The 27321-nt window shown below is 38.2% G+C and overlaps 1 protein-coding gene across 1 annotated transcript in view; it reads left to right on the top strand.

Annotated features, from left to right (window-relative positions):
• The window catches only part of SLC1A1 (solute carrier family 1 member 1), a 70229-nt gene that overhangs the window by 14559 nt on the left and 28349 nt on the right, over nucleotides 1-27321 (top strand). The window contains exon 2 of the mRNA XM_011376661.2: nucleotides 18668-18808. Within this exon, the coding sequence (XP_011374963.1) occupies nucleotides 18668-18808 (141 nt within the window). The remainder of the gene's footprint in view (nucleotides 1-18667; nucleotides 18809-27321) is intronic.

The following is a 27321-nucleotide window of genomic DNA, read 5'->3' as shown; positions in this document are numbered from 1 at the left end:
AGGGCAGTAGGGGTACAGAACTGAGCATAGAGTGCTTATGCCTCAGTTGAGATGGGATAAGGGAGCATGGATGGGATAATAGATGTAGATGACGCTCAGCAGGGCCCAGAAAAGAGGCTCATTCCACCTGTAGAGAGAGCCTGGGAAAGACTTTCTGGAGGAGGTGACATTTTAACTAGGTTTTGAGGGGTGAATAGTTTATTGGGCAAATATAGTGACAAAGGATTTTTCTTGAAGGGGCATCTGTGTGAACAAGGGCGCAAAAGCAAGGACCATATTTAAAAAATAACAAGGAGTTTGTCGTGACTAGATTTGATCAGTGGAGGGTGGTGAGGTTGTGCAGGCAGGCCCATATCAGTTATGGACCTGGCAAGAAACAGGTAATCCACTCACTTGAAAGTGTTTAAACAGAATTCAATCAAGAGACTGCAGAGTTAGGCAGGTTTAAGGAAACCAACAGCCGATGGTGAGGCACCCAGGGCTAATAACTGCGAGAAGCCAGTAGCTCACTTATGTCTGGACAAGCAAGGGGAGGGGGGCAGTCTTACCTAGTCCAGTGAGGGCTAGGGCTGTGTCATAGGGGCCACATGACAGGACTTGTATGGCCACAAAGGAACATATCCATCACTGGAACGGTGCAAAGCAGGGAGGGAGTAAAGGAAATAAATACCTTGACCTCTCTTGCGCTTTCCGTCTTTAAGATCTACAGCTAGTACCTCTACTTGGCTAGACCTAGCCAGAGCCAGAGAGCAAGGAACTCTGGGTTACACACTTTGTAGAGATCAGCCTCCTGGGATGCGAAGCAGGGCAGAGAAGGACAGAAGGTAAATCTGAAGGGAAAATGGAGAATAACTAGTGCAAAGCTATATGGCATTGAATGTGGTGCTGAAAGATATTCTTGGGACACTACTATCAAAAAGAAGTGTTAAAAAGATATAAGGTCTTTGAATGATGGCAAAGAAATTAGTTTGATGATGTCTGGTGACTGCTACTCAAGGGCATTATGGCAAATAAGCAGTATAATGCCTCCCACAACCTCTGTAACTATACACCAGCATCACCATCCTCCTGCCTTGCCCTGTCCCACAGGCCCAACCCCTTGGCATCCACATCTAGAGGGCCTTGCCCCAACATCAACCAGCCTTTCTTCCATGGAAAGAGAACAGATGTGGTTGATGGAGAAGGCACCCAGAATACCAGTGACACCTTCTCTCTCCCCACCTATAATTTAGGACCCTTCTAATTGGAAATGACAGAAAATCCAGGTCAAAAAGGCTTCAGCAGAAAGGTGGGGAATGAGGCATAAAATGCATGACTCAGATAGCTTAAGAGCTCAGAAATTAAAACTGGCTTCAGGTGCAGCTGGCTTCAGGGGTTCAGACAATATCATCCTGACCTTTTTTTGCTCTATATAAAGTCTCTGCACTCCTGTGTTGTTCTCACTCTCAGGCAGAACTCCCTTTGGTGGTGAGATAGCTGCCAGCACAGCTCAAGGTTTCCATTTTTCTATTCCACACCCAGCAGAAAAGAGTAAGCTTCTGATCCTTTATAGGTTCAAACAGACTCCTGGGCCTTAGCTTGACCCTCACTGAGCCCTAATTAGGTCATATCTCCATTCCTCAGTCAGTTTTAGGACAAAGGGAATGTGATTAACTGATGAACCAGACCAAAGTTACTCTCTCATCCTTTCCTGTTTCCCCAACTTCTGAACTAGTTATTGATTCAGCTCCACCTGAGACAGACCAAGAGCTGGAAGGTGTGCTGTTATAGCCAGGACTATGGATATTGGGTAGCAATTACAAAAAATGTCCTGCTTTTATCTCTTTTCCTGAGCTATTTCCCATATATAATCAGTAAATATTCACAGGTTAAGTTTCATTGAATTCATAGTGCTATAGAAACATTTATAGTTTTTTACATATCAACCACATACTTTGAAATTGATTAAGTTTAGATAGAAACTACTTAAAATTTTTTTGAAAGAGGAGAAGAATAATTAAGAAAGGACCACAATTGGATTTTTTCTTTAAACTCTTAAAAATTCATTCCCCCCCCAAAACCCTACAGCTAATGGATTTAATGGTGAAAGCCCAAATGCTTTCTCCTTAAAGTCAGGAATAAGGCAATGATGTCCATTGTCACCACTTGTATTCAATATCTCACTGGAAGCTGAGTCAGTGCAGTAGGGCAAGTAAAAGGGCATAGATTGGAAAGAAAAAATAAAACTGTCCTTGTTCACAGTTGACATGAAGGAATTTACAAAATAACTCCTAAGACTAATAAGTGATTTAGCAAAGTTGTAAGATACAAGATTAGCATAGAAATTGTTTTTCTATGTTCTAACAGTATACAACTGGAAATGGAAATTTAAAAATATTATTTACAATAGCTCCAAAAAGTAAAAGATTGGGTAGATAGCTAACAAAATATATAGGCTCTACAGGCTGAAAATTACAAAACAGTGATGAAGGAAATTACAGACATAAATAAGTAGTCATACCTGTTTATAGATTAAAAGATATATCATAATAATGATGTCGGTTCTCCATGAATTGATTTATAGGTGTAATGCAATGCTGGTCAAAATCCAAGGAGTATTTTTTTTTTGATGAGTGCTTTATCTGATGACTCTTACTCATCACCAAATCTCTTTATCTTAGTTCTTTTATTTGCCAATCTCTCAATATGTTGATATCACTCTTCAGAGAGTCAATAAATATTTTTGAATGAATGACTAACAGAACAGTCCAGACTTTGGAAATACCAGTTAAAGTTGAGAGAAAGACCTCTACAATGGGGTATCTGAGGATTGATACTGAATCTCTCCTCTTCTGAATTTAAACTTCTTTTTCTAGAAGGGTGAAAAAAAAAACAAAAACAAAAATGAAACCATCTCTTTTGTGGAGTAGTTTCTTTTTAGAGTAGTTTCTTTTTAAACACATCTCTCTCTTTGTCTTGTCATGTTCACTATGATTAGTAGATTATTTTTTTTTTATTGCTTTTTGTTGCCAAGACTCTTAAGTTAGAAGACACTAACTAAATACAATTGAAATAGGACAGACCAAACTTGCTTTCTTGAACAGACATTCTAAAAGTCTAAAATGATGTATGCTTTTGGGATATTTTTTTATAGATATGTCAGACAAGCTGATTCTAAAATTTATATAGAAAGGCAGAGGAACTTGAATAATTAAAACAGGAATCACATTATTCTGTTTTAAGACAGTAATCAAAGCATTGTAATATTGGTGAAGGGATAGACACATAGATCAAAAAAACAGAATAGGGATTCCAGAAATAGACCCACACAAGTGTTTTCAATTGATATTTAACAAAGATGCAAAAACTATTCAAAGAAGAAAGAATAATCTTTTCAACAAGTGGCATTGGAACAACTGGACATTCATATGAAGAAAACAGAAAATCTTCATGACCTGGAGTTAGGCAAAGAGTTCTTAGACATTACACCAAAGCACAATTCATAAAAGAAAAAATTGATAAATCGGACTTTATAAAAAATAAAAACTTTTGCTCTATGAAAGACACTGTTAAACAAATACATATCAAATCAAATTATACATCTTAAATATATGCAATTTTTAATTTGTCAGTTATACTTCAATAAAACTGGGGAAAAATAGATTGAACAGTCTACACACTAGAGAAAATAACTGCAGATCACATATCCAACATATATGAATTTATATCCAAAATATAGAAAGAACTTTCAAAACTCAATAGTAAAACAGATAACCCATCTTGAAAAATAGGCAAAAGACCTGAATAGACACTTCACCAAAGAGGGTATACGGATGGCAAATAAACACACAAAAAGCATTATTAGCCATTAGAGAAATGGAAATTGAAAACACAATGAGATGCCACTATATACCTATTAGATTGGCTAAAATAAAAAACACAATACTGAGTGCTAATGATTTGGAACAACTGGAGCAAGCAATTTGGAATAACACTTATACATTACTGGTGGGAATGTAAAATGGGAAAGCCAACCACTCTGGAAAATTTTGATAGTTTCTTAAAAATTAAATATACACTTAGCATATGACCCAGCAACCCCACTCCTGGGTTTATATCCTAGAAAAAGAAAAACTTATGCTCACACAGAAATTTGTACCCTAATGTTTACAGTTGCTCTATTGATAATCACCCAAAGTGGAAACAATCCACATATCTTTCATTGAGTGAAAGAATAAACTAATACAGTCTATCCATAAAATGTGGTCCATTCAGCAAGAAAAAGGAACATACTATTGATATGCAAAAAAACATCATATTCAGTGAAAGAAGTCAGTCTTAAAAGGCTACATAGAGTATAATTCTGTTTACATAAAATTCTCAAAAAAATAAAACCATATTGAGGGAGAAATTAGTGTTTGCCCGAGGTTGGGAGCAGGAGTGTGAAAGGGTGTGTGTAAGTGTGTGTGTGTGTGTGTGTGTGAGAGAGAGAGAGAGAGAGAGAGAGAGAGAGAGAGAGAGAGAGAGAGAGAGTGTGTGACTATAAAGGTACTGAATAAGGGAGTTCTTTGATCCATATCCTAATTTTGATTGTAGTTGTAAGAATTTTAACACGTGGTAAAAGTCATAGGATTATACATTTAAAAAGTCAATTATACTGTGTGATACTTCACACATACACACACACCCCTAAAGAGTCAGGATAGTACAGAGAAGTCCAGTGTTTGCAAGAGGTGGTCTGTATTTAATGGTGAGGAATTTCTGCTTTCTGTCTTCATCCCTGTGAAGAGCAAAGCCTCCAGTGGCCTGATGCTGCCCCAGTTCCCAAAGACAATATTGGGCTTATCTGATCTAATTTTTTTGATACCGTTGGGCGTGGAAGGTAAGGAAACTTCTTAACTCCACATCTACAGGGCCAACCAGGGCCTGTTTGGTTATCTTGCCCAGGGATATGCATGTCACATAGATCATGGAAGAGGTTGAGAAGGCTTTCCTAACACCCGTGAGCTGAGTTTTGAAGTTGCTTAAATGGTAAGCAGGTAAAGTGGGAAAGCAGAGGGAGCAATGTGCACAGGCTCAGAGACCTGGGTACTGGGCAGAATTGAAACAGTGGGGCAGGCAGGGTTAGACCAAGGAGCTTAGATGCCACCCTGTGATGGGGAACCATTGAGAGGGCTGCAAGCAGGAAAGTGATTCGACTAGATTTACATCTTGGAAAGATCACACTGGCTTTGGTTTGGAGGATGAAGTGGAGGAAACAAGACTGGAAGCAGGAAGAGTTTTACGAAGTTGATGAAATAGTCTTGGTGAGAAATGAGATGGACCTGAACCAAGGCAGTGTCAGTGAGGTTGGAAGGGAGACAGATTTGAGTTGTTTAGCCAGTAGAATCAGTGGAACTTGGTGACTATTCAATGTTGTGGGCCTTGACAGAATACAGAGTCATATAGAATGTCCCTAAATGTACCACTTTGTACCCAGACCGCTTCATCATCTCAGCTATGTCACTTATTTCCCGTGGGGTCTCAGGCAAGTTACTTCACTTCCTCATGTCTTGATTTCTCATCTGAAAATGAAATTACCTCATAGAGTTGTTGTGAAGATCAGAGTTAATTATGCTTAGGCCGCTACCTGATACATATTCTACACAGCCCTCAAAAACAGTTTACAGTCACGACAGAATTTAGGGAGACATGGAACTTTTCCAGATAATCTGTTTCTATGTAACTAATCACTCCCAAATTTAGTGGCTTAAAGTAACAATGATATTATTCTCGCTTGGGTTTTCTTTTGTGATTACAGGGAGATGGCTGCTGGGGCCAGCTGGGGTCAGCCAAAACCTATCACCCTTTTGTCTCCTACCTGGAAGACTCTCAAACAGCTGGGGCTCCTCTGGCCTCTCAGACTCTCTGATTTTCCCCTGTGGCCTTTCCAACATGGCGGCTTCAGGGGAGCTGAGCTTCCTGCACGATACCTCAAGGCTTCAAAGTGGGTGTCCCAAGAAGAGAAACCATCAGAAGCTGGCTCTTTCTAACCTAGCTTCAGACTCCACACAGCCTCACTTCTGCTGCATTCTGTTTATTAAGGCTGTCACAAAGGCCTACTCAGGTTTAAGGGAAGGGGACAGAGACTTCATCTTCTGATCAGAGGAGTGTCAAATAATTTGTGAACCTATTTTAAAACCACCAGGGTAACTCAGGATGGAAAGTCAGGTTTTCTGGGAGAAGGAAGGGTATGTCTGTTTTCCCCATGTTGGGTCTCATGCTGAGGTACACATCCAGATAAAGATGCCCTGAAGGTAGCTGTATATTGAGGCTGCTGGGTGGGAGACAGAATGAGGCAGGAGATAGAGGTGGAAATTGAATTTCTAAGAGCAGGTAGGATCACGCTGGGAGTGTGTGCAGCCTAAGAAGAGGTTGGAATACAAGCTCTTGGGAAACACCAGCATCAGTGCAGAGGGGAATGGAGAGCTTACGCAGCCTGGCCCAGGCATCCATCTGGTTTTACCAGTAGCACGTTGCAGTCTGAGAATTCTTTCTCTGGGTCCCATCATCCTCTTGGCAAAAGAGTTATCTCTCTAGCCAGACTGGACCCTCAGTGGCCCATACTGAGCATCCTCTCCCACCAGGCTGCTGAATGTCAGAAACCTCTGCCCTCTCCACAGGCCAGTACTTGTAGGGAGCACTGGGTTCTGATTGCTTCTGTCCTGTTTCCAGTATGGGACAAGGAATTAAGTACTCCACCTCCTCCCAGTCAGGTGCTTTCTAAAGTAAAAGAATACTGGAACAAGTTGTTAGGAAATTTCCTTTCCTCTGACCACTTATAAATGTCCTGAATTTAAGCCACCTCCCTGTAATTGACCTTCAGTTCCAGATCCTTTTAGAGAACTACACTGATAACTAGGACAAGCCTCATTCCTCTTTTATAGATTGCCACAAGGAAAGAAGTGACGTGCAAGTCTATGAGAGAGCCAGGTTCCAAATCAGGTGTGTCTGACTTCAGAGCTGAGCCCTTCACCCCAGGCATCCATCTCGAGATACCAGTGTAAACTCACCCTGCAGGGGCCTGGACATTTGGACAGTTGAATACAATATACATCAGCTGGTTCCTGACAGATTGAGCTTAGGTCTGATGAATTTAGTTTGAGCAAACATGGAATAAAAAATGTCAGATCACTCTGCTTCTGCAGTCACATTTCAACAATGGTAACTTGGCTCCCCAGGCACATGGGAGAATCAGAATGGCTTTACCCAACCTCCTCTTCTGTCTCGGAAATAGATGACTAAAAGAATTAGTTATTCACACTCCCTCTCACCCAAGCTCTAAATGAACCATTCTCATCACCTCGCCAAACCTTTCCCCATCCCAAATCCTGGATCTGAGATTCTCATTCTTCTCCTGCCTTCTCTCTCTCCCACTCTTGATGAAGTTCCTTTTCCATCCTCCAACCTGAATGACTTCTTGTCCCTGCCCGTGAACAGCCTCTTGACTCTTTTACCTTTGGTTCTAATCCATCTCACCTGCTGGGTTTATCTCCAGTCTAGGCCCACCCTTATGCAAGTATGTTCAACGGCTACTCACTATCTCTACTAACAGCAAATCTTTGTATATTACTTTGTAGTTTAACATGTGGTTTAACTTATTTAATCCTCACAGTGACTGGGATTCTAGGAAGGGACCTAAGGGGTAGAGAAATATAAATTCTCTTCTTTCCTGGTATGCCCCAACTTAGGTTTCTAGTCTTAGTTTTCTAAACTAACCCTTGAGCACCAGCCAGACCTTTTACTGAACACAATTCTGTCACCTCATTGTGAAAGTAGTAGCACTTTGGAGTCAGACAGACCTGGTTTTTGAGGCTGGTCATGTGATCTTGGGCAAGTTTCCTAACCTTTCTTGTTTTACTAGCTTTATTGTAAAGGACAGGTTTGTTAGATTAGATAATAAAATAATATATAATAAAATTGCTTCGTACAGAGGCACTTGATAAACATTAGTTTCTTCTTCCTCCAAACTCCTTTATTTTTGGGTGTTTCGCTCACTCTCCTTCCTCCTCAATGGTCCCTGACTGTTGAATTTCTATTCTTACAAGTAAGGGGCATCTAAATTTCTGCCTTTCTTAATTTAGCCTAATGAGAATTTCTAGGTAGCCTTGAACTCCTACAACTTTGGGGTGGCCCTCTCTGTAGACCACCAAGTTCTCTTGTCTCATACCTTTGTATGTTTTTGGTGGCAGGTGCAGCAACCTCTCTTTGGTCTCATCCCATAGTACTGCCTGTGGTGCTGAGCAAAGTCACTCAGATAACACCTGTAAGATCCACTCAAGACCATAGGAGGCTTCACGAGGTCATTGTAACCATATCCAGATCGCTGCGATATTTACTTTCATTTGAACACGGTGGCCTTCCCCCTTGTGATTTATTGTATTCCTATACCATCTTCAGTGTGAAAACCAGAATGAAAGATGATGGCTCAAGAGGCAATTGGCTTACAGAGGTATTTGGTGTGATCTCACAGAGTTTAACAATTGTTTTTAAGCTTTTAACGTTTAAAAATTGAGTGGTTTACTTAGTTTCTTTTTAAAATTAGATTTAGAGGATGAGGCCACCCTAGACCCTCATTTCCATGTGGCAGCTCTTGGTGGAACTGTGAGGACCACTACAGACCCCACAGGCCTGGTTCTGTCACTACCGCTCTGACCCCTAGCCTTGGACATTTGCAATCTTTGATGTAAACTGAAAATCATCTAAATGTATTTAAATTTATATTTAAGAATGGAGTTCCTTCTTTTGACTTTAAGACAGATGACCAAGGGATTGTTATTTCCCAGTGTGGTAAAAGGTTATTTTTCAGTTACGTATGTTTTTTAAATGTCTTTGTGTTCTCTGTCTGCAGACATCTTTCATTTGTTTAGAATCTATGACGATGGAGGCCCCAAGCCCAGTTCCAATGCCAGTTCCCCCACTTTCAATGAAGCAGCTTTGGCGTCTTTCAGATGGAGAAGCCATCAATCCCATTCTATCCCTCCGGGAAGAGTAAAAAATGTCAGATCACTATGCTTCCACAGTTACCTTTCAAAACTGGTAACTCCGCTCCCCAAAGGGAGAGGCAGAAGTGACAGGAAGGTCCACCTCCCTGAAGGGAGAAGGGGAAACAGGAAGAGAATTTTCTTACTTTATGCTTTATCACTTTTAATCCTTACCTTAAGTCTTTTAGTCAAGTAACATTCCTTTTTGACTGGCGATAAAACAAAGGTACCAATAGGCTATTGTTTACCCTCTGTCCCAGAGCTTAGAAAATAAATGATGAGCAGAGTTTGGGCCCAGTTATATCTAACTTTTGTCCTGTTCTCCCTATTCTGTCTGCTTAGGATTCAGCCCCTTTTCACAATGTTTATAAGACTGTTGTGTGTGTATAAGTGTTTATTAGTTTGAAGAAAATTAAGAGTTGAGCTGAAATAAAACTTGAGTTTCTGCCAATAATAAATATTAGTTTCTGTTCAAACCTCCACTGAGAATGTCTTTCGGCCTCCAAATTTTCCACTGTTTATCTCTCTATAATTTGAATAGTCTTCATGAAAATGGGAATAAGAATAATAAGATAAATACATTGTAAAATAAGAATAATACATGACATTGTTTTTAATCACTAAGCACTTCTTATGGACATTTTCTTATTTGCTTCTCACAACATTTCTGAGGTTCCTTCATTGAAGTTTTTAGATAAAGCAACCAAAAATCAAAGACATTAAATGAATAGCAGCTAACTTACGTGGTAGAAATGGAATTAGAATCCAGATTCCTGACTCTTCTTTCCATTACATGTTCCTGCTCGGTGTTTACTCACACCAGGGCATAAGTTCATTCTGAAAGCTGTGTTCTCTTCACTTTTGCGGCTGCTATTATCATCTGTTGTTGTTCAGTCAGAGCTGACACTTATCGAGCCTCCCTGTGGTCCGAGTTGGGGCTCAATTCTTTGCATTCATTATTCCACTTAACACATACAGCCATGTGACAGAGCTGCTGTTATTCCTCTTTGATGAGGTTACTCTGACACAACTGAATTAAGTAGTTTACCCACAGTCCCACAGCTAGTAACTGTTAGAGCAGACTCAACTCCAAATCTGGGTGACACACGGAATATCTGATATGACTTTTATCTCCACCGAGACCGTAAACCACATGAGGACCAGGACAGTGAGTGTATCCTCCACAGAGCTTAGCAAAATATAGCAAGGATGCGAGTTCTTGGTACTGACAGCTGATTTTTTTCTAGGCCATTAGTTTGATTTTTCTTTTCCTGCAGGTATTTTCAGGTCATACTGTTCTCAGAATAATCCTGGTTTTCTGCGGGTTGTTTTGATTTATTTTTATACCCTATAATTGAAAATCAAGCTCTCAAACATCTCCTTTGTGGTCTATGAACTACAATCTGTAATTGCAACTTTTCTTTAAATCGATCATCTTCTTTTGAGCTTTTAATAAACATGTCTGGCTTGCTTCACTTGGGTTTTCAAGTTGTTATTTTCAGATGGTGAGGCTTTCGGATACAATAAGCTCAAATCCTACAAAGCGAAAAAAAAAATGCTGCGTCTTTGGCAGTCTTTGGGCTGTTAGTATGATGATTAAAAGAGAAAAAAAAGAAGTTTCCCTATCTTTTCTTCTTCTCTTTGACCCTATGCAAAAGCCATCAAATTATTAACCAGTCAAAATGGAAATGAATCACATTTAATATTTTTATCTGCCTTTCTCATTTTCTGTTTTTTAAATCAATTTAGTTTGACAGTATGTGTATGCTTTTTTAAATTGAGATACAATTCACATAATATAAAATTCATCATTTTAAAGTGTACAGTTTAGTGGTTTTTAGTATATTCACTGTTGTACAACCATCACCACTACCTAATTTCAAAACATTTCCAGTCATGCCCTGCAAAAGAAATCTATTAGCAATCAGTCCCTACCCTTTACCTCCATCTTATGGCAGCCACTATCTCTATAGATTTGCCTGTTCTGGACATTTCATAGTAGTGGAATCATATAATACATGGGCTTTTGTGTCTGGCTTCTTTCACTGAGCATAAAATTTTCAAGGTTTATCCATGCTATAACATATATCAGTACTTCATTTTTTTTTATTTATTTATTTTTTGTAGCTGAATAATGTTTCATTGTATAGATATGCCACATTTTGTTTAACCAATAATAAGTTAAGAGACGTTTGTTATTTTTCATTCCTTGGCTGTTATGAAGAATGTTTTATAGCATTTCTTGTACAAGTTTTTGTGTGAAGATATGCTTTCAGTTTCCTTGAGTATAAACGGAGGAGTGGAATTGGTAGGTCATATAGTAGCTCTATGTTTAATTTTTTGAGCAACTGCCAAATAGTTTTCCACAGGGACTATACCGTTTTACATACACACAATATAGGAAGGTTTCAGTTCCTGGCTTCCATGGGTTTGGCCAGGTGTGGTGCTAGTGCCATTCTAGTACTGGCTATAGTGCCCTTTCACTGCTGGGTGAAGAAAAACAGCTGGCATTTCCCTTTAAGTGCTCTCGGGCTTGTAAAAAATCTGTAGAAATCCTGAAATAGTTATGTCTTTGTTGTTTGAATTTAATTAGATTTTTGAATCTAATGAAAATCATTTCAGAAGACACTAAAAACATTTTTTAATGTCTTTTCTTCTGGTACCACTAAGATCCTGAGACCTTTACTTCAGTGATGTCAATTAGTATAAAGATTAACAAACATTACATTCAGTGTATTTCATGGGTCCTTTATGTGTCATTATTTTAACCTTGAATTTTTTTTCATTCATAGGATAAAAAGAAATATTTCTCTACCAAAATAAATACAGTTGACTAGGGGATAATTCTATAAATTTAGTCATCCTGGAAATAATTTACTTGAACTTTTCCCCTCAACTCCTGACTCCACTGCTTTTGAGCTCTGTGACCATGACACTCACCTGTGAAAGCCACAACTGTATTGAGGATTTCATGAGAAAAATCGATGAAGAGTATATAGCCTATAATAATAGCTAACATTGATTTAGTACTAACTGCGTGAGCCAGGTACTTTTTATTCTAAACACTTCATATATAGTCTCATTTTTAAATCTCTCAATGACTCTATGAGGTTGATATTATGCCCATTGTTACAAATGAGGAAACTAAGGCAAAGGCAGCAGAATAAATATTTTGCCCAGCTGATAAGATGGTGAAGCCAGGATTTAAACACAGTCTGACTCCCGAGCCTGGCTCCTAAAGAGTTGGTACTGAATTAGTTTATTCCCTCAAAATGTCTCATGTGATTTAATATGCCTGATTTCATCATGCACATTTATTATGCATTATTCTCATCTGTGTTTCCCTATTGACCAATGTGTTGCAAGAATTAGGTGGTCTGTGAATGAGTATTGGCTAATTGATTCCATGAGATTATTTGCGAATATTTGAAAAAGCAATGATTGTTTTAATATAGCAAGTCCTTAATAAGACCAGATCTTTCCTATATTTTGTGGACTCTCAACTTTAATCTTCACTGACTCCCTTAACTATCTTAAAATGGACATAGTGGAAATGGTAAGGACTATATAATTGATGGTGATATAACATCCAGTAATATGGTGGTTGAGCTAATATGGATGGGTTTCCCTGCCATCTCAAACACATAGAAATATAACATCTCCCTCTGAGTTAATATATAGCCAAACCCAAACTCAAAAGAAATAAGGAAAAATCCCTATGTGCTGGAAATAAAAAGAAGACTCAAGGGTAGACTGTAAACAAAAGCTGATGCTAAGTTCTAAACCCAATTATAGGCCTTAATAATGGGAGACAGAAATTTCAATATCCACTTAGGGGAACAAGGTATAATCTTGGCCCATATCAGTGAAGGAGCTAGAATCAGACCTCTGCATAAAGCTCGAAACCTCAAATTTTGACCCAGTCCTTGGAAAGATGACCAGAAAAATTCTATCCAGTGATTTGAGAAAACCTCAAGAAAACTTGCCATCTGCCCATGGCTAAGAGTAAGAAGGAAAGAGGGGAAGGGGAACAATGAGAAAATTAAAACCCAGATTTACCTGGGTATGTGATCTGAGCTTATACCACCACATAATGTTGACTTCCCAAGCTGAAAAACTAATAAGTACAGTTCTAGATGCCTTGAAATACCTAAATTCCCAAGAAAAACAAGTATCCTATAGAGATACTTTCACAACTCACACAAAAAAGCTAATCCTTCCCAAAAGACAAGTTTATAGTCAAAAATTACAAACCACACAAGGAAATGACACAAGATAATACATGTTCCAAAAATTGGAGATGATATAATAATCTGAAAGAATATATACTAAGTATGTTTTAAGTGACTAAAGAAAAAGAGATGGAATAGAAAATAGAAAAATGAAAGTAGGAAAAAGATACTACAACTTCTAGAAATGAATGTTAGAGAAAGAGTTTAAAACTCAGTGGATTAATTAAACATCTAATAAATACAACTGAATGAGGGATTGGTAAATTAGAAGGCAGGTCTGAGAAAAAATCAGTCAAAATGCATCACAGAGAGATAAAAAGGAATGTTATAAAAAGCCCTCAAATCGCCATATATTTAGATATTGAAAAGCATATTTTTAAAGAATTCACAGTTCAAAGAAGAAGTCACGGTAGAAATTATAAGACATTTTGAACTAAACAGTAAAAATACTAATAATGGGACACAAACACAGAATTTAGAAAGCAATATATTCTTTCAAGTAAATATATTGGGGGGGGAAAAACAAGCTAATGTGCTAGGCAATCAGCGCAAAAAAAATTAGAAAAAGATAAATCTAAATAAAAGAAAAAATCAAAGGCAGAATTTAATTACATCGAAAACAACAAAATTGAGAGTATGGTATAGAATACTGAATAGCACTTAGAATGGATCTACCTGAATTAATATGAATAAATCCCAAAGACATAATGAAAAAAACTCAAAAAGTAAAGACAGGTTGCAAAAGAATACATCCAAACTGATACCATGTAAGTCAAGATTTCAAACACAGATAACATTATACATTTTAATGGATAGAGACATGTGCAGAAATCTGTTAGATCCTCACCAAAATCAACTTTCTTCCTAAATCAGACCGAAGTTTTAATTGTAGGTGGCAGACAAAAAGGTATCGATGACTCATTGTAAATGATCACCACATTTCCTGTTGATAGTCAACAAATCTACTCTCCACAGATCCATGAAGGAAAACATTGATTATTGCAATAATAAGAAAATTGTATTCTTTTTTTAACTCCTCTCCCTCAACCTCAGGCACTCAGTACAGTATGTGGCATGTAGTTGTATGTTAATAAATGTTCATTTGTTACTGCTTTTTCTTGAATTTAGATACTATAAAGAATGTGTATAATGTACTTCCTTTGAACCTGAAAATGTACAGTAACTCAAGCCTTTGCATCCTATTTTGTGCTTCTTCCCTTTGGTTGTTAGGAAAAGTCAATAACATTTAACAAAATTGTCAAGAATTGAGATATTTTACAGTTGGGTGAAGGTCAAGAAATATGTCCATCCAAAGTAGTATTAAGAAAATAAAGATATGTAACATGAGGAAATGCTTATAATATGCTAAATGAAAAATACTAAAAGCAAAACTTTTTACATGCTATAACATGAATGAATTTTGAAAACATTATGCAAAGTGAAAGAATCCAGACACTATAATTATATAGCCATTAAAAATAACAGGAGATAATATACAAAAAAAATGCATTTGACATGCTTAACACAGAGTCTGACATATAGTATATACTCAGTAATTGTTAACCATTTTACTGTGATTAACTGTAATAGTATATGGAAAAATGAAAACAATTTTACTTTGCACATACTTGAGTTGGAAAAGTTGTGGGTGAATTTTTACAGTTATTGTTTCCAGTAGAGCTGTGATAATACTGCTTGTGCAGTAAATACATTTTTAAGGGTTTAAAAATAAAAGCTGTACTGACTCAGAGGCATCTGTTTTTGAGCCAAAGTTCATGTAAGAGCTTGCATTGGTGGAGCTACTCAGCTCTAAAGAAAAAGATGAGAAAAAGGGACAGATATATTTCAGTGGAAGTACAGAATAGAGAAACCATCTTCTCATCTCTTCAGTATATGCACGGAGTCATTTATTAACTCTATTTATTCTATGCTTTTTATTTTCTGGTTATCAACATTCACCTTAGATTAGCTCCTGAAGGCAAAAGGCATATTTTTAATTTGCCTAATATAGCGCCTAGCATGATGGCATGGCTAGCAGACTATTTCAGTGATAATTAAAAATATTTTTCCTTTGCCAGTAATTCTTATTTAATCAAGCCAAAATCAATCTGTGTATCAAAGAACTATTTTGGGGCTTTGATTAAAAGCCACAGATTTTAATCTCTTTTCTGCAAATATTCTAAAACAGTAATAATACTACTTTCATAAATCTGAATCAAATATAATTCAACAACTATCCCCAGATTAAAATTTTATAACTATAAAAAAAGTACATAAGAACAAAGGCTGTGTGGGGCCTGGAAAATTGGGCATAAAGGCGTGGATAGGTTCATGTAATTAATTACATGTGACCTTTTTCTTTATTTTGATTTCCAGAATTATTTCTTAAACTGTAATTTTTTATAAATTTACCTCCACGATAAGGCTATTGGACTGGCAATTGTTGTTTGAGACAATATGGGCACGAAGAAATGACATCTCCTCTTTTAAGCTTAAATTTTTGAACATGAACTTGAAGAAGAAATCTCTAGCGGAGGTCTCAATTGCTTTCCTCCCTAGTTTCTCCTTTCCCTGTTTTACCAATATACTTAACATTTAGCATAAAAACTGGAGAAAGCACAGCCAGCTTTCTAGGAGCTAATGAGCTGGGCAATATCCCATTTTAAAGTTTAGGACATCAGAGCTCAGAGATGATCATAGCATCTTGGACATTAGGAGGGACCTTCGAAGGTATCTAATCCAATGCTTTTTCTCCTGCCTCTAATCCCACCATTTAACAATGGGAGAGGTTAAAGTTTATAGCCCAATTACAATATACCTTGTGAGTGGTGGAACCAGAACTCAAGCCTGCTCTTCTAACACCATGTTCTTCCCAAACTGTCTTAGTACCTATTTGGGATCTTCTTGCCTGTGTGGGGGAAGGCAGCCCAAGAATGAGTTCCTGGTGGTTTCTGGGGTTACAGAGGTCTGGGTAGCAATTTTACCTTTGGACTTCCTTGTAGGTCCTGCTAAAGGCCTTAGAACTATACCATTCAGGGAGTTTCTTGATCTTCTTGCCTCTTTCTGGGAGTGGCCCTACCAGGTGGGTCAGACTGAAGTAAGGATTTATTTCCAGCAGTCTGTGGCTCTCTCCACACTCCTTAATCCAGTCCAAGTTTGTCTCTAGAAAAAGGTAGGGAAGGATTGTGTCCTGTGAAATCCTGACCTTATATTGGAACCTAGAAAACCTTCCAGTGATTTTTCTTATCCTGCATCTTATTTTTCCAAACATGTTTGAGACCAAGGTAAAGCACTGATTTCCCAGATGTAACTCCTGGTTGAGGTTATTCATCAGCCACTTCTTGTGCTTGAGGGTCCCAGGATGACATCTCTGGCCCAGGTTGAATCTCCCAACTGCTTTTCCAGGCCTTGGTTTGTGTTTATATTCTTTTCAGTGATTACACACACACACGCACACACACAATTTGTGATACTCCAAGAACAAGCTTGAGAGAAAGCTTTCATTATTAAATACAGTAACCTATTTATGGTGTTTGTCATCTATGATTGCTTTCAAATAACTCCTTGTGGTAATTCTTTTATCCCTCCCATAAAAATTCATATCTTTCTAACTGCCCTGCATTCATTTGGGGTGGAGATGATTAGAAGCACAGTTAATTGTTAGTAATATAAACCCTAAGATTGGAGCACTTGGAGTACTTTCGCTACTCAACAGAGAGCTTTTGTGGCTGATTTTTAAGCACAGACACATCTGCTTTATTTTTACATATAGAGCTTTCTTTGATATACAAGCCAAAAATTTACTTGAAGCAATCTAAATAGTATGAGGAAGAATGTCTCTTTGGTTGGGTGGGTGTGTGGGTGTGTGTATGTTTTAAACAATGAGCATCACAGAGTATCCTTACGGCATAATATAGGTATGTTCCCTATAGAACAGCTGAACATAGGCAATTTCATAAGTAGGCAGTGAGCACAACATGCTTTTTAAATTAACTTAAAATATTTTGAATCCTTGGTGTTCTTAACCATTCAGAAGTCTTTAACACTAAGTTTTAAAATATGAACCAAATAGCATTGATAATAGAGGGGATTTTTTGTCTTTAGTACAATATGAGAAACATTTATGTGCAATGTTTGTTCCAGAAATAATTTAAAATGGCTGATCAGAAATACAGTAATGTATGCAAAAAATAGAGATCAAGGCAAAATTAAAATATAAGGAAAAATAAAATTAAGCTAAGAATAAGGTTACTACTACACAAATGTACCCTGTGAGGTTCACTTATTTGGTCTACTAGTGAGCATGGGAAGTATGCCTAAATTGAAATGAAAATTCTAATATTGATTATAATTCACATCTCTTTTCATTGCCCTAGAGTTCTTAACTGTGCCTGAACAACTCAAAATTTTCACATTTGATAATCGTGAATATCCTCCTTGTGGTGATATCCTCCTTGAATCCTCCTGTCTTTTAGTCATTTTATCTCCAATTAGCATGTCATCTTCAGAGGTTGGTGAAGGAAAAAAAAATGTGAGGATCATCCTAGCCTATTTTATTTCTTGTTTAACAAAAGGGAGGCGGTTAGAAGAGTGGGTAGGTGGGGAGTGGGATGGCCTAGGGCAGCTTGGTGTTAATGGAACCATTTGGAAGAGGATTAAAAAATATTTAAATGTGTGATGTTTAGTTATCAAAGTTATCACAACAGAAGGATTTCGTAAAGACACCTTGATAAGGCAGGCTTTCAGAGAATGCTTAACATTTCTTAATATTGAACATTTCCCTACTCACATAATTAGAAGCGTAAAGGTCCAAGGTACTCAGGATCACAAACTTTGTAAAAAGCCTGTTGATCAAACAAACTTAGACAGGTTCTTATCTAGAAAGAATGGGAAAGAATGCAAAGTATTAGAGAACGTAATTGTTCAACAATGTGGTAAATATATCAAACCAACAGTATCTTATGTTGCTATTAAAATTATAAAAGTTGTGTAAACATAAGACTATCATAAAAATTATAGAGCATTTATGATAAAAATATGAGGAAAATGAAAACTGATATGTAAACTATAAAACACATAAGATATTTAAGCTAAACAAAGAATAAGGATGGTATGTAAAAACAAAATAGTTATACTGAGTTGACTAAGATGATAAATTTCTTTCTTGATATATTGTGATGTTTTGTCATAGATATGAAGAAGGAGAAAAGGAATGAAAATTTTTTCACATGAAGAATATTTTTTAGCGATTTACTTACTCATTAAAATGATTTGTTTTTTCAGTCTAAAATTTACATACTCGTGGCAGATGATTACAATATCTAAAATGTTTTTCTTGCCATTAAAATTTGCTTTATGTGTGTATTTTTCTGAAGAAATTCATACGGGAGAACTCAATGTTCTTTTCTTCTTTCCAATCCTCATTTTATTCAGGAATTGCCTTGGGAGTCTTGGTTCGAGAATACAGCAAGCTCTCTAACCTGGACAAGTTCTACTTTGCTTTTCCTGGAGAAATCTTAATGAGGATGCTGAAACTCATCATTTTGCCATTAATTGTATCCAGCATGATTACAGGTACCTTGAGAGGACTGATGTTTTCTATGATTATTTAAGGAGCCATCACTTAAGTTGTTCTTTTCTAATTATGGGAAAAAAATCAAAATATTACTTGGAAAGTATATATTTGCTTGAGTGGAAGTATTTCATTATTTTCAAAGTGGCATTGCTTTGTGGCATGGTTCTATCAATAGTACAGTACTTTCACCACAGCTCAAGTCTTCATTTGACCAGCCATATGATGTCTTGTGAGAAAGAAGTCATTTTTTAAAGATACTATATATAAAACTCTATCCAGAGCACAGAAGTAAAAACAAAAACAGAAATGTCAGCTAGTGTTCTCAGGCAAAATGTGATTGTCAATTCTGATCATGTTTTTAGTAGTTTACTCATTTATTTCCCAGCTGCAACTGTCCTGCCCCCTACCCTCTCAGCAGCTGCCTTCAGGGTCCTCTCCTCCTTCTCTTTACCTACTTCCACTCCTCCACAGAACTCAGAACTTGCTGTATACCTGCCCTGGAAATTTGCCCAGGGGACCAGCAGCCACATCCCATGGGAAAGATTCAATTATAGGTTTGCCCCATATTTTAAATGCCTCAGGTTTTAAAATCTGAACTTGTGACAGTTGAATTTGGAAATGATTTTTCCGTTATTGATCATTATATTGCAGATTCCTTTAAAGCACAAGCTCCCCTATGTAGATGGAGGTTAATTTGGTTTACAAAAATATCACTTTTCTGGGTATGGTAAGCTTCCCTGTGCATTTCATAGTTTCTTATACTTGTCTTAATTCTGGTAACAGGCAAAATGTGGCACAATCACTAGTGTCAACTTGGAAATCAAGGTTTTATATAACCATGCACATAGGATTCTTGCAGAACATTTTTCTCCTGCCACTGAAGAGATCTGGGACTAATCTATATAGAGTACTAGACATTGGCTGGGGATGAAAGGGTGGGTGTCAGGGTCTGCTGCATTCAGCAGTTGCATTGCCAGAAGAGCTGTAGATTTGGCCATTGAACTTTTCAAATGCCAAACCAATCTAACTAGAATCTTTTGGGAGCCTTGTTTTTAAATGGTCTTAGTGTTCTTGGCTTATTACAAACCTAAAGAGAGCATTTTTATTTATGAATTTAATTATGTTTTGAAATGCTTGCCTTCTTTTATGCCCTGCAGCCTGAAGGCCAAATCAGCAAACCAGTTGTTTGTACTATATAATGTTTATTTATTTAACTTGCAATTATTGTAAGCATTTAAAATTCGGAAGATTTCATGTAATCAACCAGATTTCTAGCTTCCACTGGAAAAAAAATTAACATCATGAAACACTGGACCCATTTCCTCACATACCAACAGTGGTCTGGAGCTGAAAGACAGCTACTCTGTTTAGTTGGAGCAGATGTATTTGAGGATACCACAGTCTCCCCTGCTCCCTATTGCTTAATACCTCATTTACTTCACTTATTTACCTTACCTACTGGCCCCTATAGACATTACCATTACAACCCCTTAGAAATTTCTCTATATCAAAGATTCTTAATCTTAGGCTCCTTTGAGAACATAACTCTCTCCCAAGAAAAATTTTCACAGATGTACATATATACTGTATTTTGCATGCAGTTGCCCAAGCTTCGTAAACCACTTGATGATCGATACTATTTAAAACTTATGTATATGGAAGAAGGTACGGAAAGTTGATCCAAATTAGATAGCAGATCCAAAACTTGTACAGTAAACCAGATTTTAGAAGAAAAGGTGAAAAATTAAAAAAAAAATAGAAGAAAAGGTAATAAATGCATGAATATACCAGATGTATAATATTGGATGTTTGAAAATATGTACTGCTCTTGGCAGTCAATAACTAGTGAGATTTTTTTCAGTCTCTCTGTTTTGGGTGCTACTTCGGCTTTGCACATAGTCTAGAAAAATGATTTGCAAGCCTGAGCATTCCACTCACATAACTCAGCTGTTTTTGAAGCTGTAGCACAAGTTCAGTAATTTCTACATTTTTCCTTCACCAAATCCCCAGAAGTTAAATAGGAGTTAGAGAACAGAACCACTACCCATGCTTTTGACATGGAGTGATAAAATGGTCCACGATTCAAGGGACGTGAACAAAGCAAGATGGGGACATGATTCTGTATTCATGTTTTAAGTTATCAGATTAAAAGCAAAAAGTAATACTGCTAGTGTTGGCAAGGTTGTGGGAATATGGGCTCAATCACATATGTTTGGTTATCATATAAATTGGAACAAACTTACTGGGAGGGCGGTTTGGAAAATGTTCTGACTTTTCCACTTGGTAATTCTGCTTCTTGGAATTTATCATAAAGAAATAATCAGAAATATGTTCAGAGATTTAGGTACAAGGATGTTCATGATAGGATTGTTTTTTGTAATGGTGATAAATTATAAGTAATCCAAATGTATGTTATACTTGTAAATTAGGATTCCATGCAACTATTAAGAACCTTATTTTGGAAACATATTTAATGACATGTAGAAATGTTCCTATTATGGTATAAAGTAGGAGCATTAAACAAATTACACAACGGGATGTTTACAATCCAAATTTTATTAAAATTTATATACATTTTAAAAAGTTGGAATCACAACCAAATGGTTAACAATGGTTAGATCTGGATAGTAAGAAAATTTGATCCATTGGGTTTTCTTTACATTTTTAAGGCAAACACATTTTACTTTTGTTTGTTTTTGTTCTGTTGTTTTGTTTTTTTTTTTAAAGAAAGAAAGAAGAAAGTGAGATGGATTCCGCTTTGTGTCCTTCCAGCCTTGCCTGTTCCTCTCCTCCCCAGCTCTGCTCCATGTCCCTGTAGCTCAGTACCACCTTTACCCGGTGTGAGGTCCATCCCCCAAACCCTGCAGTGGTGCTCGGCCTCCACACTGAGCACAATCAGGAGGGTAAAGCAGAAGCTAGAAAATACACAGGACAAACAGTTTTCACATTTCAAAAGGCTTTATAAATCCAGCAGATCAAAAGCTTATTGTATATATTAATGAGTCCAATGGAGGTTGAATGTTTGAAGCCGGGGAGAGTTGAATGAACCCTAAGAACATAAATTAGAGATAGAGACACAGAAAAAAATTGCAACCCAGTACTAACCTGTGCTTTTGCATCAAGGAAACTCTTGTCAAATTAACAAATAGGAAAAACCCTCTGCCATCAAAGTCTCTGCCGATATAAAAATACTTACTTTATAGCCATTTAAAAAAACAAAACAAAACAAAACAAAACAAAACAGGAACAATCCCTCTTTGTGTGATGGTGATGATAAAATGTCATGTTAATCATTGAAATTGGAATATAGACTGGCTATTAGATGGTATCAAGAAATTGTCGATAATTTTGTTAGTGTTGAGAATGGCATTTAGTTATGTAAGAAAGTATCCTTACCTTTTAATGCTTATGGGATTATGTAGGAATGAAATGACAATGTCTGGAATTCACTTTAAAATAAAAAAAGAGAGAAGGCACAGTAGACATAATCTCAAGACATTTTCAGAGACAGTGTAGGCACTAACAGAACTCTGCGTGTAATTTACATCCTGAGGGCCACCCTCAGAATATCTATGCTTGGGCCCTGTTAACACTTAGGTACAAAAGCTGTATTTATAGCAACCACAAGGGAAATAGCCTGGGAAATGGCTTATGAACATGCCTGAGAACTGTGGCTGTGGAAAATCCTGGTCCAGGTCTCACCAGCCAGTGAGTTTAAATTCAGGTCACATTTTCTTTCATATCCAAATTATGATGACTCGAACCTCCTACCAGCACAGGAATGGAAAGCCCCTCAGCGCCCATTCCCAGAGGTGCGATCCCCGTTGTGTTCAGGAGGCAGTCCCCATCTCTTCCACTCCGCCCACTTTGCCACAACCTTCTGGGCCAGAAGTGCTCCACTGGGCACAGCTGCCTCCCTGCTGTCTCCTGTGGCTACTGTCACTCCTCTGATCCTGAAGAGCTCCCCTCCTTTGCTCTTCCATCCTAAGATGAGAATGAGAACTTCATTCTTCATAGTGCAGCTGAGACCAGACTGCTACTTGGTGTCAGTGCCAAGCTGATCGAGAAGGGAAGATTTTGATAGTGAGACGCCAGTTGAAAGAATGCACGAGGGGCTGGCGAGAGAATGAAACAGCACGCACCAACTTTATTGCGGGGAGCACGCTTCTGCTCCTGCTCTTCTTCTGCTCCCCTTCTGCTTCCCTGGGGACCACATGGCTCCACATATATCGGAGTACAACCGTGGCATTCAGCCACACATGCATCATCAATAAGCTGAATTATGTTTACGTAGTTTAGGTGCAGGTGCCCTACTAATATAACATTCTAAATCCAGGGTCCTATTCCTAACCGCAAGCCTGGATCACAACCAGACCTGGGACCCTCCAGGCCTGGGACCCACGCTTGGGACAAAGTTTTACGAAAGGTTGGAGAATAAAAGGAAGCGAAATACCAATAAAGGGGCTTTTTCAAGAGCCCCAGGGACCCTTAAGAGAGCTGCCCCACTGCTAAGCTACCAGCCTATGTCCGGGAGGCTGGGGCCAGCTTATCCCTCCACATGAAGATGTTCCAGGCATTGCTGTACCCCACACCTCACCACCTGACACAAATTCTAAGTAAAAAAAGTTTCCTATTACACAGGTTGCTCCTGTCCTGGCCCGGGAGCAACCTCTTCCTGAGATGACTGTCATTGTAGAATATCCACTTCAGAGAACACCCTCTTCACAGCCACAAGGGGATGGTTTTGTCCTAGGGATCTTATCAGGAGACTCACACTAGAATGGATGCCATTAGTACCTGCTGGGTTGTGGCATACCCACCCAACTTGCAAGACTCAAGAGTCTGTCCAGGTTGAGCTATGCCCAGGCAATGCTGGTCCTGTGGCAGTTCACCATCCTGTCGCATCTTACTCTGGATTTCCTACAGACGCTGTCTACTCAAGAAGCAACACCAGTTTGCAGCTCCATGCATTCTGAGTTTATACCAAGCCAAGAAAACTCCTTACCCTTCACCCCAAGCCACTGAGTCCCTGGGTCCTAGTACTGAAGACTTCGGTAGAAATCATTTGTGATCTGTTTGTCGATGACTTTCCAGTTTCCACAAGCACTGATTGGGTAATGGATTTACATTTATGGGGAGCTTCTCCCAAGGAAAATTTAAGATTCCACCTTTGGAAGTTTAAAAAAACATTGCTCCCAAATTTTAAATAGTTGTTACTCCAACTTCTGTATCAGGATTTCAAAATTTTTAGGGCTTGATCTCACCTCTCAGGGCAGAAGTTTTATTTTTTACCAAAGAAAAAAAATTGTAGAGTCTTAGATATAAAAGGTATTTATTGAACAGCAAGATGTAGAATATATATGTGAGTCAGTTTCTTTTCAAGTAGGGAGTCTACAAGTTTTCCTTCCTGAAGGGCCAGATAGTGAATAATTAAGGCCTTTCAAGCCATAGAGTTTCTATCCAACTACCCAACTGGTTGTCACAGCCCTTGTCACAGCTACAGACAATACGTAAATGATTGGGTGTGGCTTTGTGCTAATATAACATTTATTTACAAAAAACCTGAGGCCAGCTGACAGCTGACCCCTGATGAGATGAATGATAAGATTAGATTCTGATTCTCAAGATACAGTCTAGTTGAGATGGAATCCAGGTGACAAAATAAACCAACACACCAAGCGAATATACCTAGACCAAGCAATGAGTCTAAAGACATTGAAGAGACACTGAAGAATGGAGGATGGAGCAGGATGAAGTCAAGTCAGTCAACGTTTTGGAGACCCCGTGTTTAAATTCAAGCTTTGCAGAAGATGATACACTTAGATCATTTGGGCTTGGGAAGACTTTTTTTTCTTCCAAGGATATGTATTCCTTTATTCATAAGTAGTTGTGTGCCTGGACTATCCATCCTCCAGTGGATAGAACTGTGCCATGTGCCTTCCTGAAATATGGTTCAGTTTAATTCAGCAAACATTCTATAACCCCAGCTGTGTGAAAACAGAATAGAAAAGAACCTCTGAGAGGGTGAGGTTCCTACCACCTACCTGGTCATGGAGCCCAGGTCTTCTGCTAGCCAGGTCCGTGACTTCCCTTGTTGACTGGAAGGTGTAAGAGTCAAAGATGCACATATCACTTATTGTACAGCTGTTAGGTAGCTAAGAGCACTTAATGTCAATTTAAGCTACCAGGAAGGGGGAGGTGCATGCTTTTATTGAAACATTGTTGGTTTTTTAAATAGTATCTATGAAAATTGCCATTTCAAAGTAGCATATAAACTTAAAACTCCATGCTGGAGCCTAAGATTATACAAGCTGAGAGTTAATGTCTTGCCTGGTTCACAACATCTAGAACCACTGGACTCTGACTACATTTCAAGGAGTACCTCCTTTCTCCTTCCCCTGTCTTGGGCAGAGACCAGGAAAATAAGATGGCCGAAGCAGTTTTGCACACAATAAGTAAACATTTCCTTAACCATCAAGAAATTTGTGTTGAGTTAGAACACAGCTATTGAAGCCAGAAGACTTATTATATTAATTGGATTTCTACAATGTCTTTTCTCCAGGGAAGGAAGGGACACATAATGCATAAAGAACAGAGTTTCCATAATGAACATGCCACTTGGCACAGGAATAAAATGAAAAGTGGCAAGAGATGAATATGCCCTGCTTCAGTCTTTCTCTGAGATAGTGAAGCCTGGAGAATTCACCATGAATGAGCTTTACTTCTGCCTGAACTGGTTCACAGACTGGTTCACAGCTCTGTTTGACTATGAGTTAACTTGGTTTTGTTTCTTTAAAAAAAAGAGAGAGTGAGAAACCATGCAGAGATTCTAAGGAACCTCCTATGTGTTGAATGCACAGATTAGGGACCATTTATTCATTTCATCTTCAACGTCCCAGGCTCTGTGCTAGGCACACAGATGCAAAAAAGAGTCCTATCCTGCAGGAGAGAACATTGCAATGCCATGTGATAAGTGCTCTGTGGGAATGAGGACAGTGGAGGGGACACTGGGGTTGAGTTTTTAAGAAAAGATAGTAATCAGATGAAGTGGGGTGGGCATTCTAGGCAGAGGAAATTAGCACAAAGCATGGCATCTTGGGAGGACAGTGAGACTTAACTGGAATGCTGGAGACCTGGGGAGAAGGAATGGGAATGGAAAGGGGAGCAGGTAGCTTCATTGGGGTTATGTGCCTTCCCGAGGGATCTGGACTTGAGCCTGCAGGCATGGGGAAGCAAGTTATAGCAGCAATTCCTCCCTGTGCCATTCTCTCCAGAGAGACACCCTGAACAACCTTCAGGTAGGAAAGTATTATTAAAGAAAAAAAATTCAATGACGCTTGTTAAAGATGGTAAAGCAAACTTCATTCAGGCCCATTGTGACAGATATAGGGACCACTGCAATGGGATTTTGCAGAGAAAGAGATTGGGCTCAACTCCAAATGAATATAGCATTAGCAGTGGAAATTGATGGCCAAGGAGCAGGGTAGGGGGATCAGTGGATGGAAAATTACTAAGAGGAAACATGAGGTGTAAGGGGGATTCTGACTAAACTGACCTAATTCTTGCTGAAAGCAGGCCAGGGTCATCAGACATCACCTGGGGAGTGGTGCAAGATAAAGAACCTGATTAGATATAATAGTGATACAAGAGGTCGGGGCTGCAGTTCTGCTTAAACTGACTTAGCAGGGTTCTTGCTAAAACTGGATTTTATAAGGAAATACAAATGGACCTAGGAGAATGTTCAGGAGCCTGACTAAAATTTAGTCAAAGAATTTTGTTAGTATCAATAGATATAGATAGCGGGTAGGAGTCTAGTGGCTTCTAGCGCAGATGTAGAATCTAGACTGCTGGGCTTGAATCCTCACTTTGCTATTTACTAGCTGTGAAACTTTGAACAAGTGTTTTAACTTGTCTTCAACTGTAAAATAGAGAAATAATAGTACTGTGTCATGGTGCATTTAAAGTGCTATATAGTTTTTTTAATTTACTGTTTTTTTGTCTAATACTGTCAGAAGTATCGACGTTAAGAAACGTCCAAACCTGTAGAGAATTTTGTAAGAGTTGTTATGAGCCAAAACTGACAACATATGCTGGGAAGCAAGATGTCAAATGCCCCTGAGAATGACAGTTTTGCAGTTTCTCTCTCCCAAATGGCTATGCTTATTTCAAAAGTATGTTAGCCTAGATGCACAAAAACAATGGACAGGGCTTGCTTAAGGCAAAGTTCGTTATGTGACTAGGGTGTGACTACCCACCTTGACCAGCCCAGTTAGGAATTTACAATTAGATCACCCTGTAAGGATACTTTCTGTACAACCCCTTTTTTGTCTATAGAAGTTTCTGGAAAGTTCCTGCATTTGGCATCAAGCTACAGGGCCAGTGTTAGAATTGAGCCATACATGTGGGAGTGTACACAATGCATTTATTCTAGAAATGAAAACAATATAAAAAGACCTGCTCTGCTCCTGGTTTGTAAAGTTCACCAGCATACAAGTAGCTTATACCCAGAAGC

This window comes from Pteropus vampyrus, unplaced genomic scaffold (genome assembly GCF_000151845.1).
Source record: "Pteropus vampyrus isolate Shadow unplaced genomic scaffold, Pvam_2.0 Scaffold301, whole genome shotgun sequence".
In the NCBI taxonomy this organism is placed as follows: Eukaryota; Metazoa; Chordata; class Mammalia; order Chiroptera; family Pteropodidae; genus Pteropus; species Pteropus vampyrus.
Note: the sequence above shows the minus strand (reverse complement) of the source record. Positions and strands in the feature narration are given on the sequence as shown.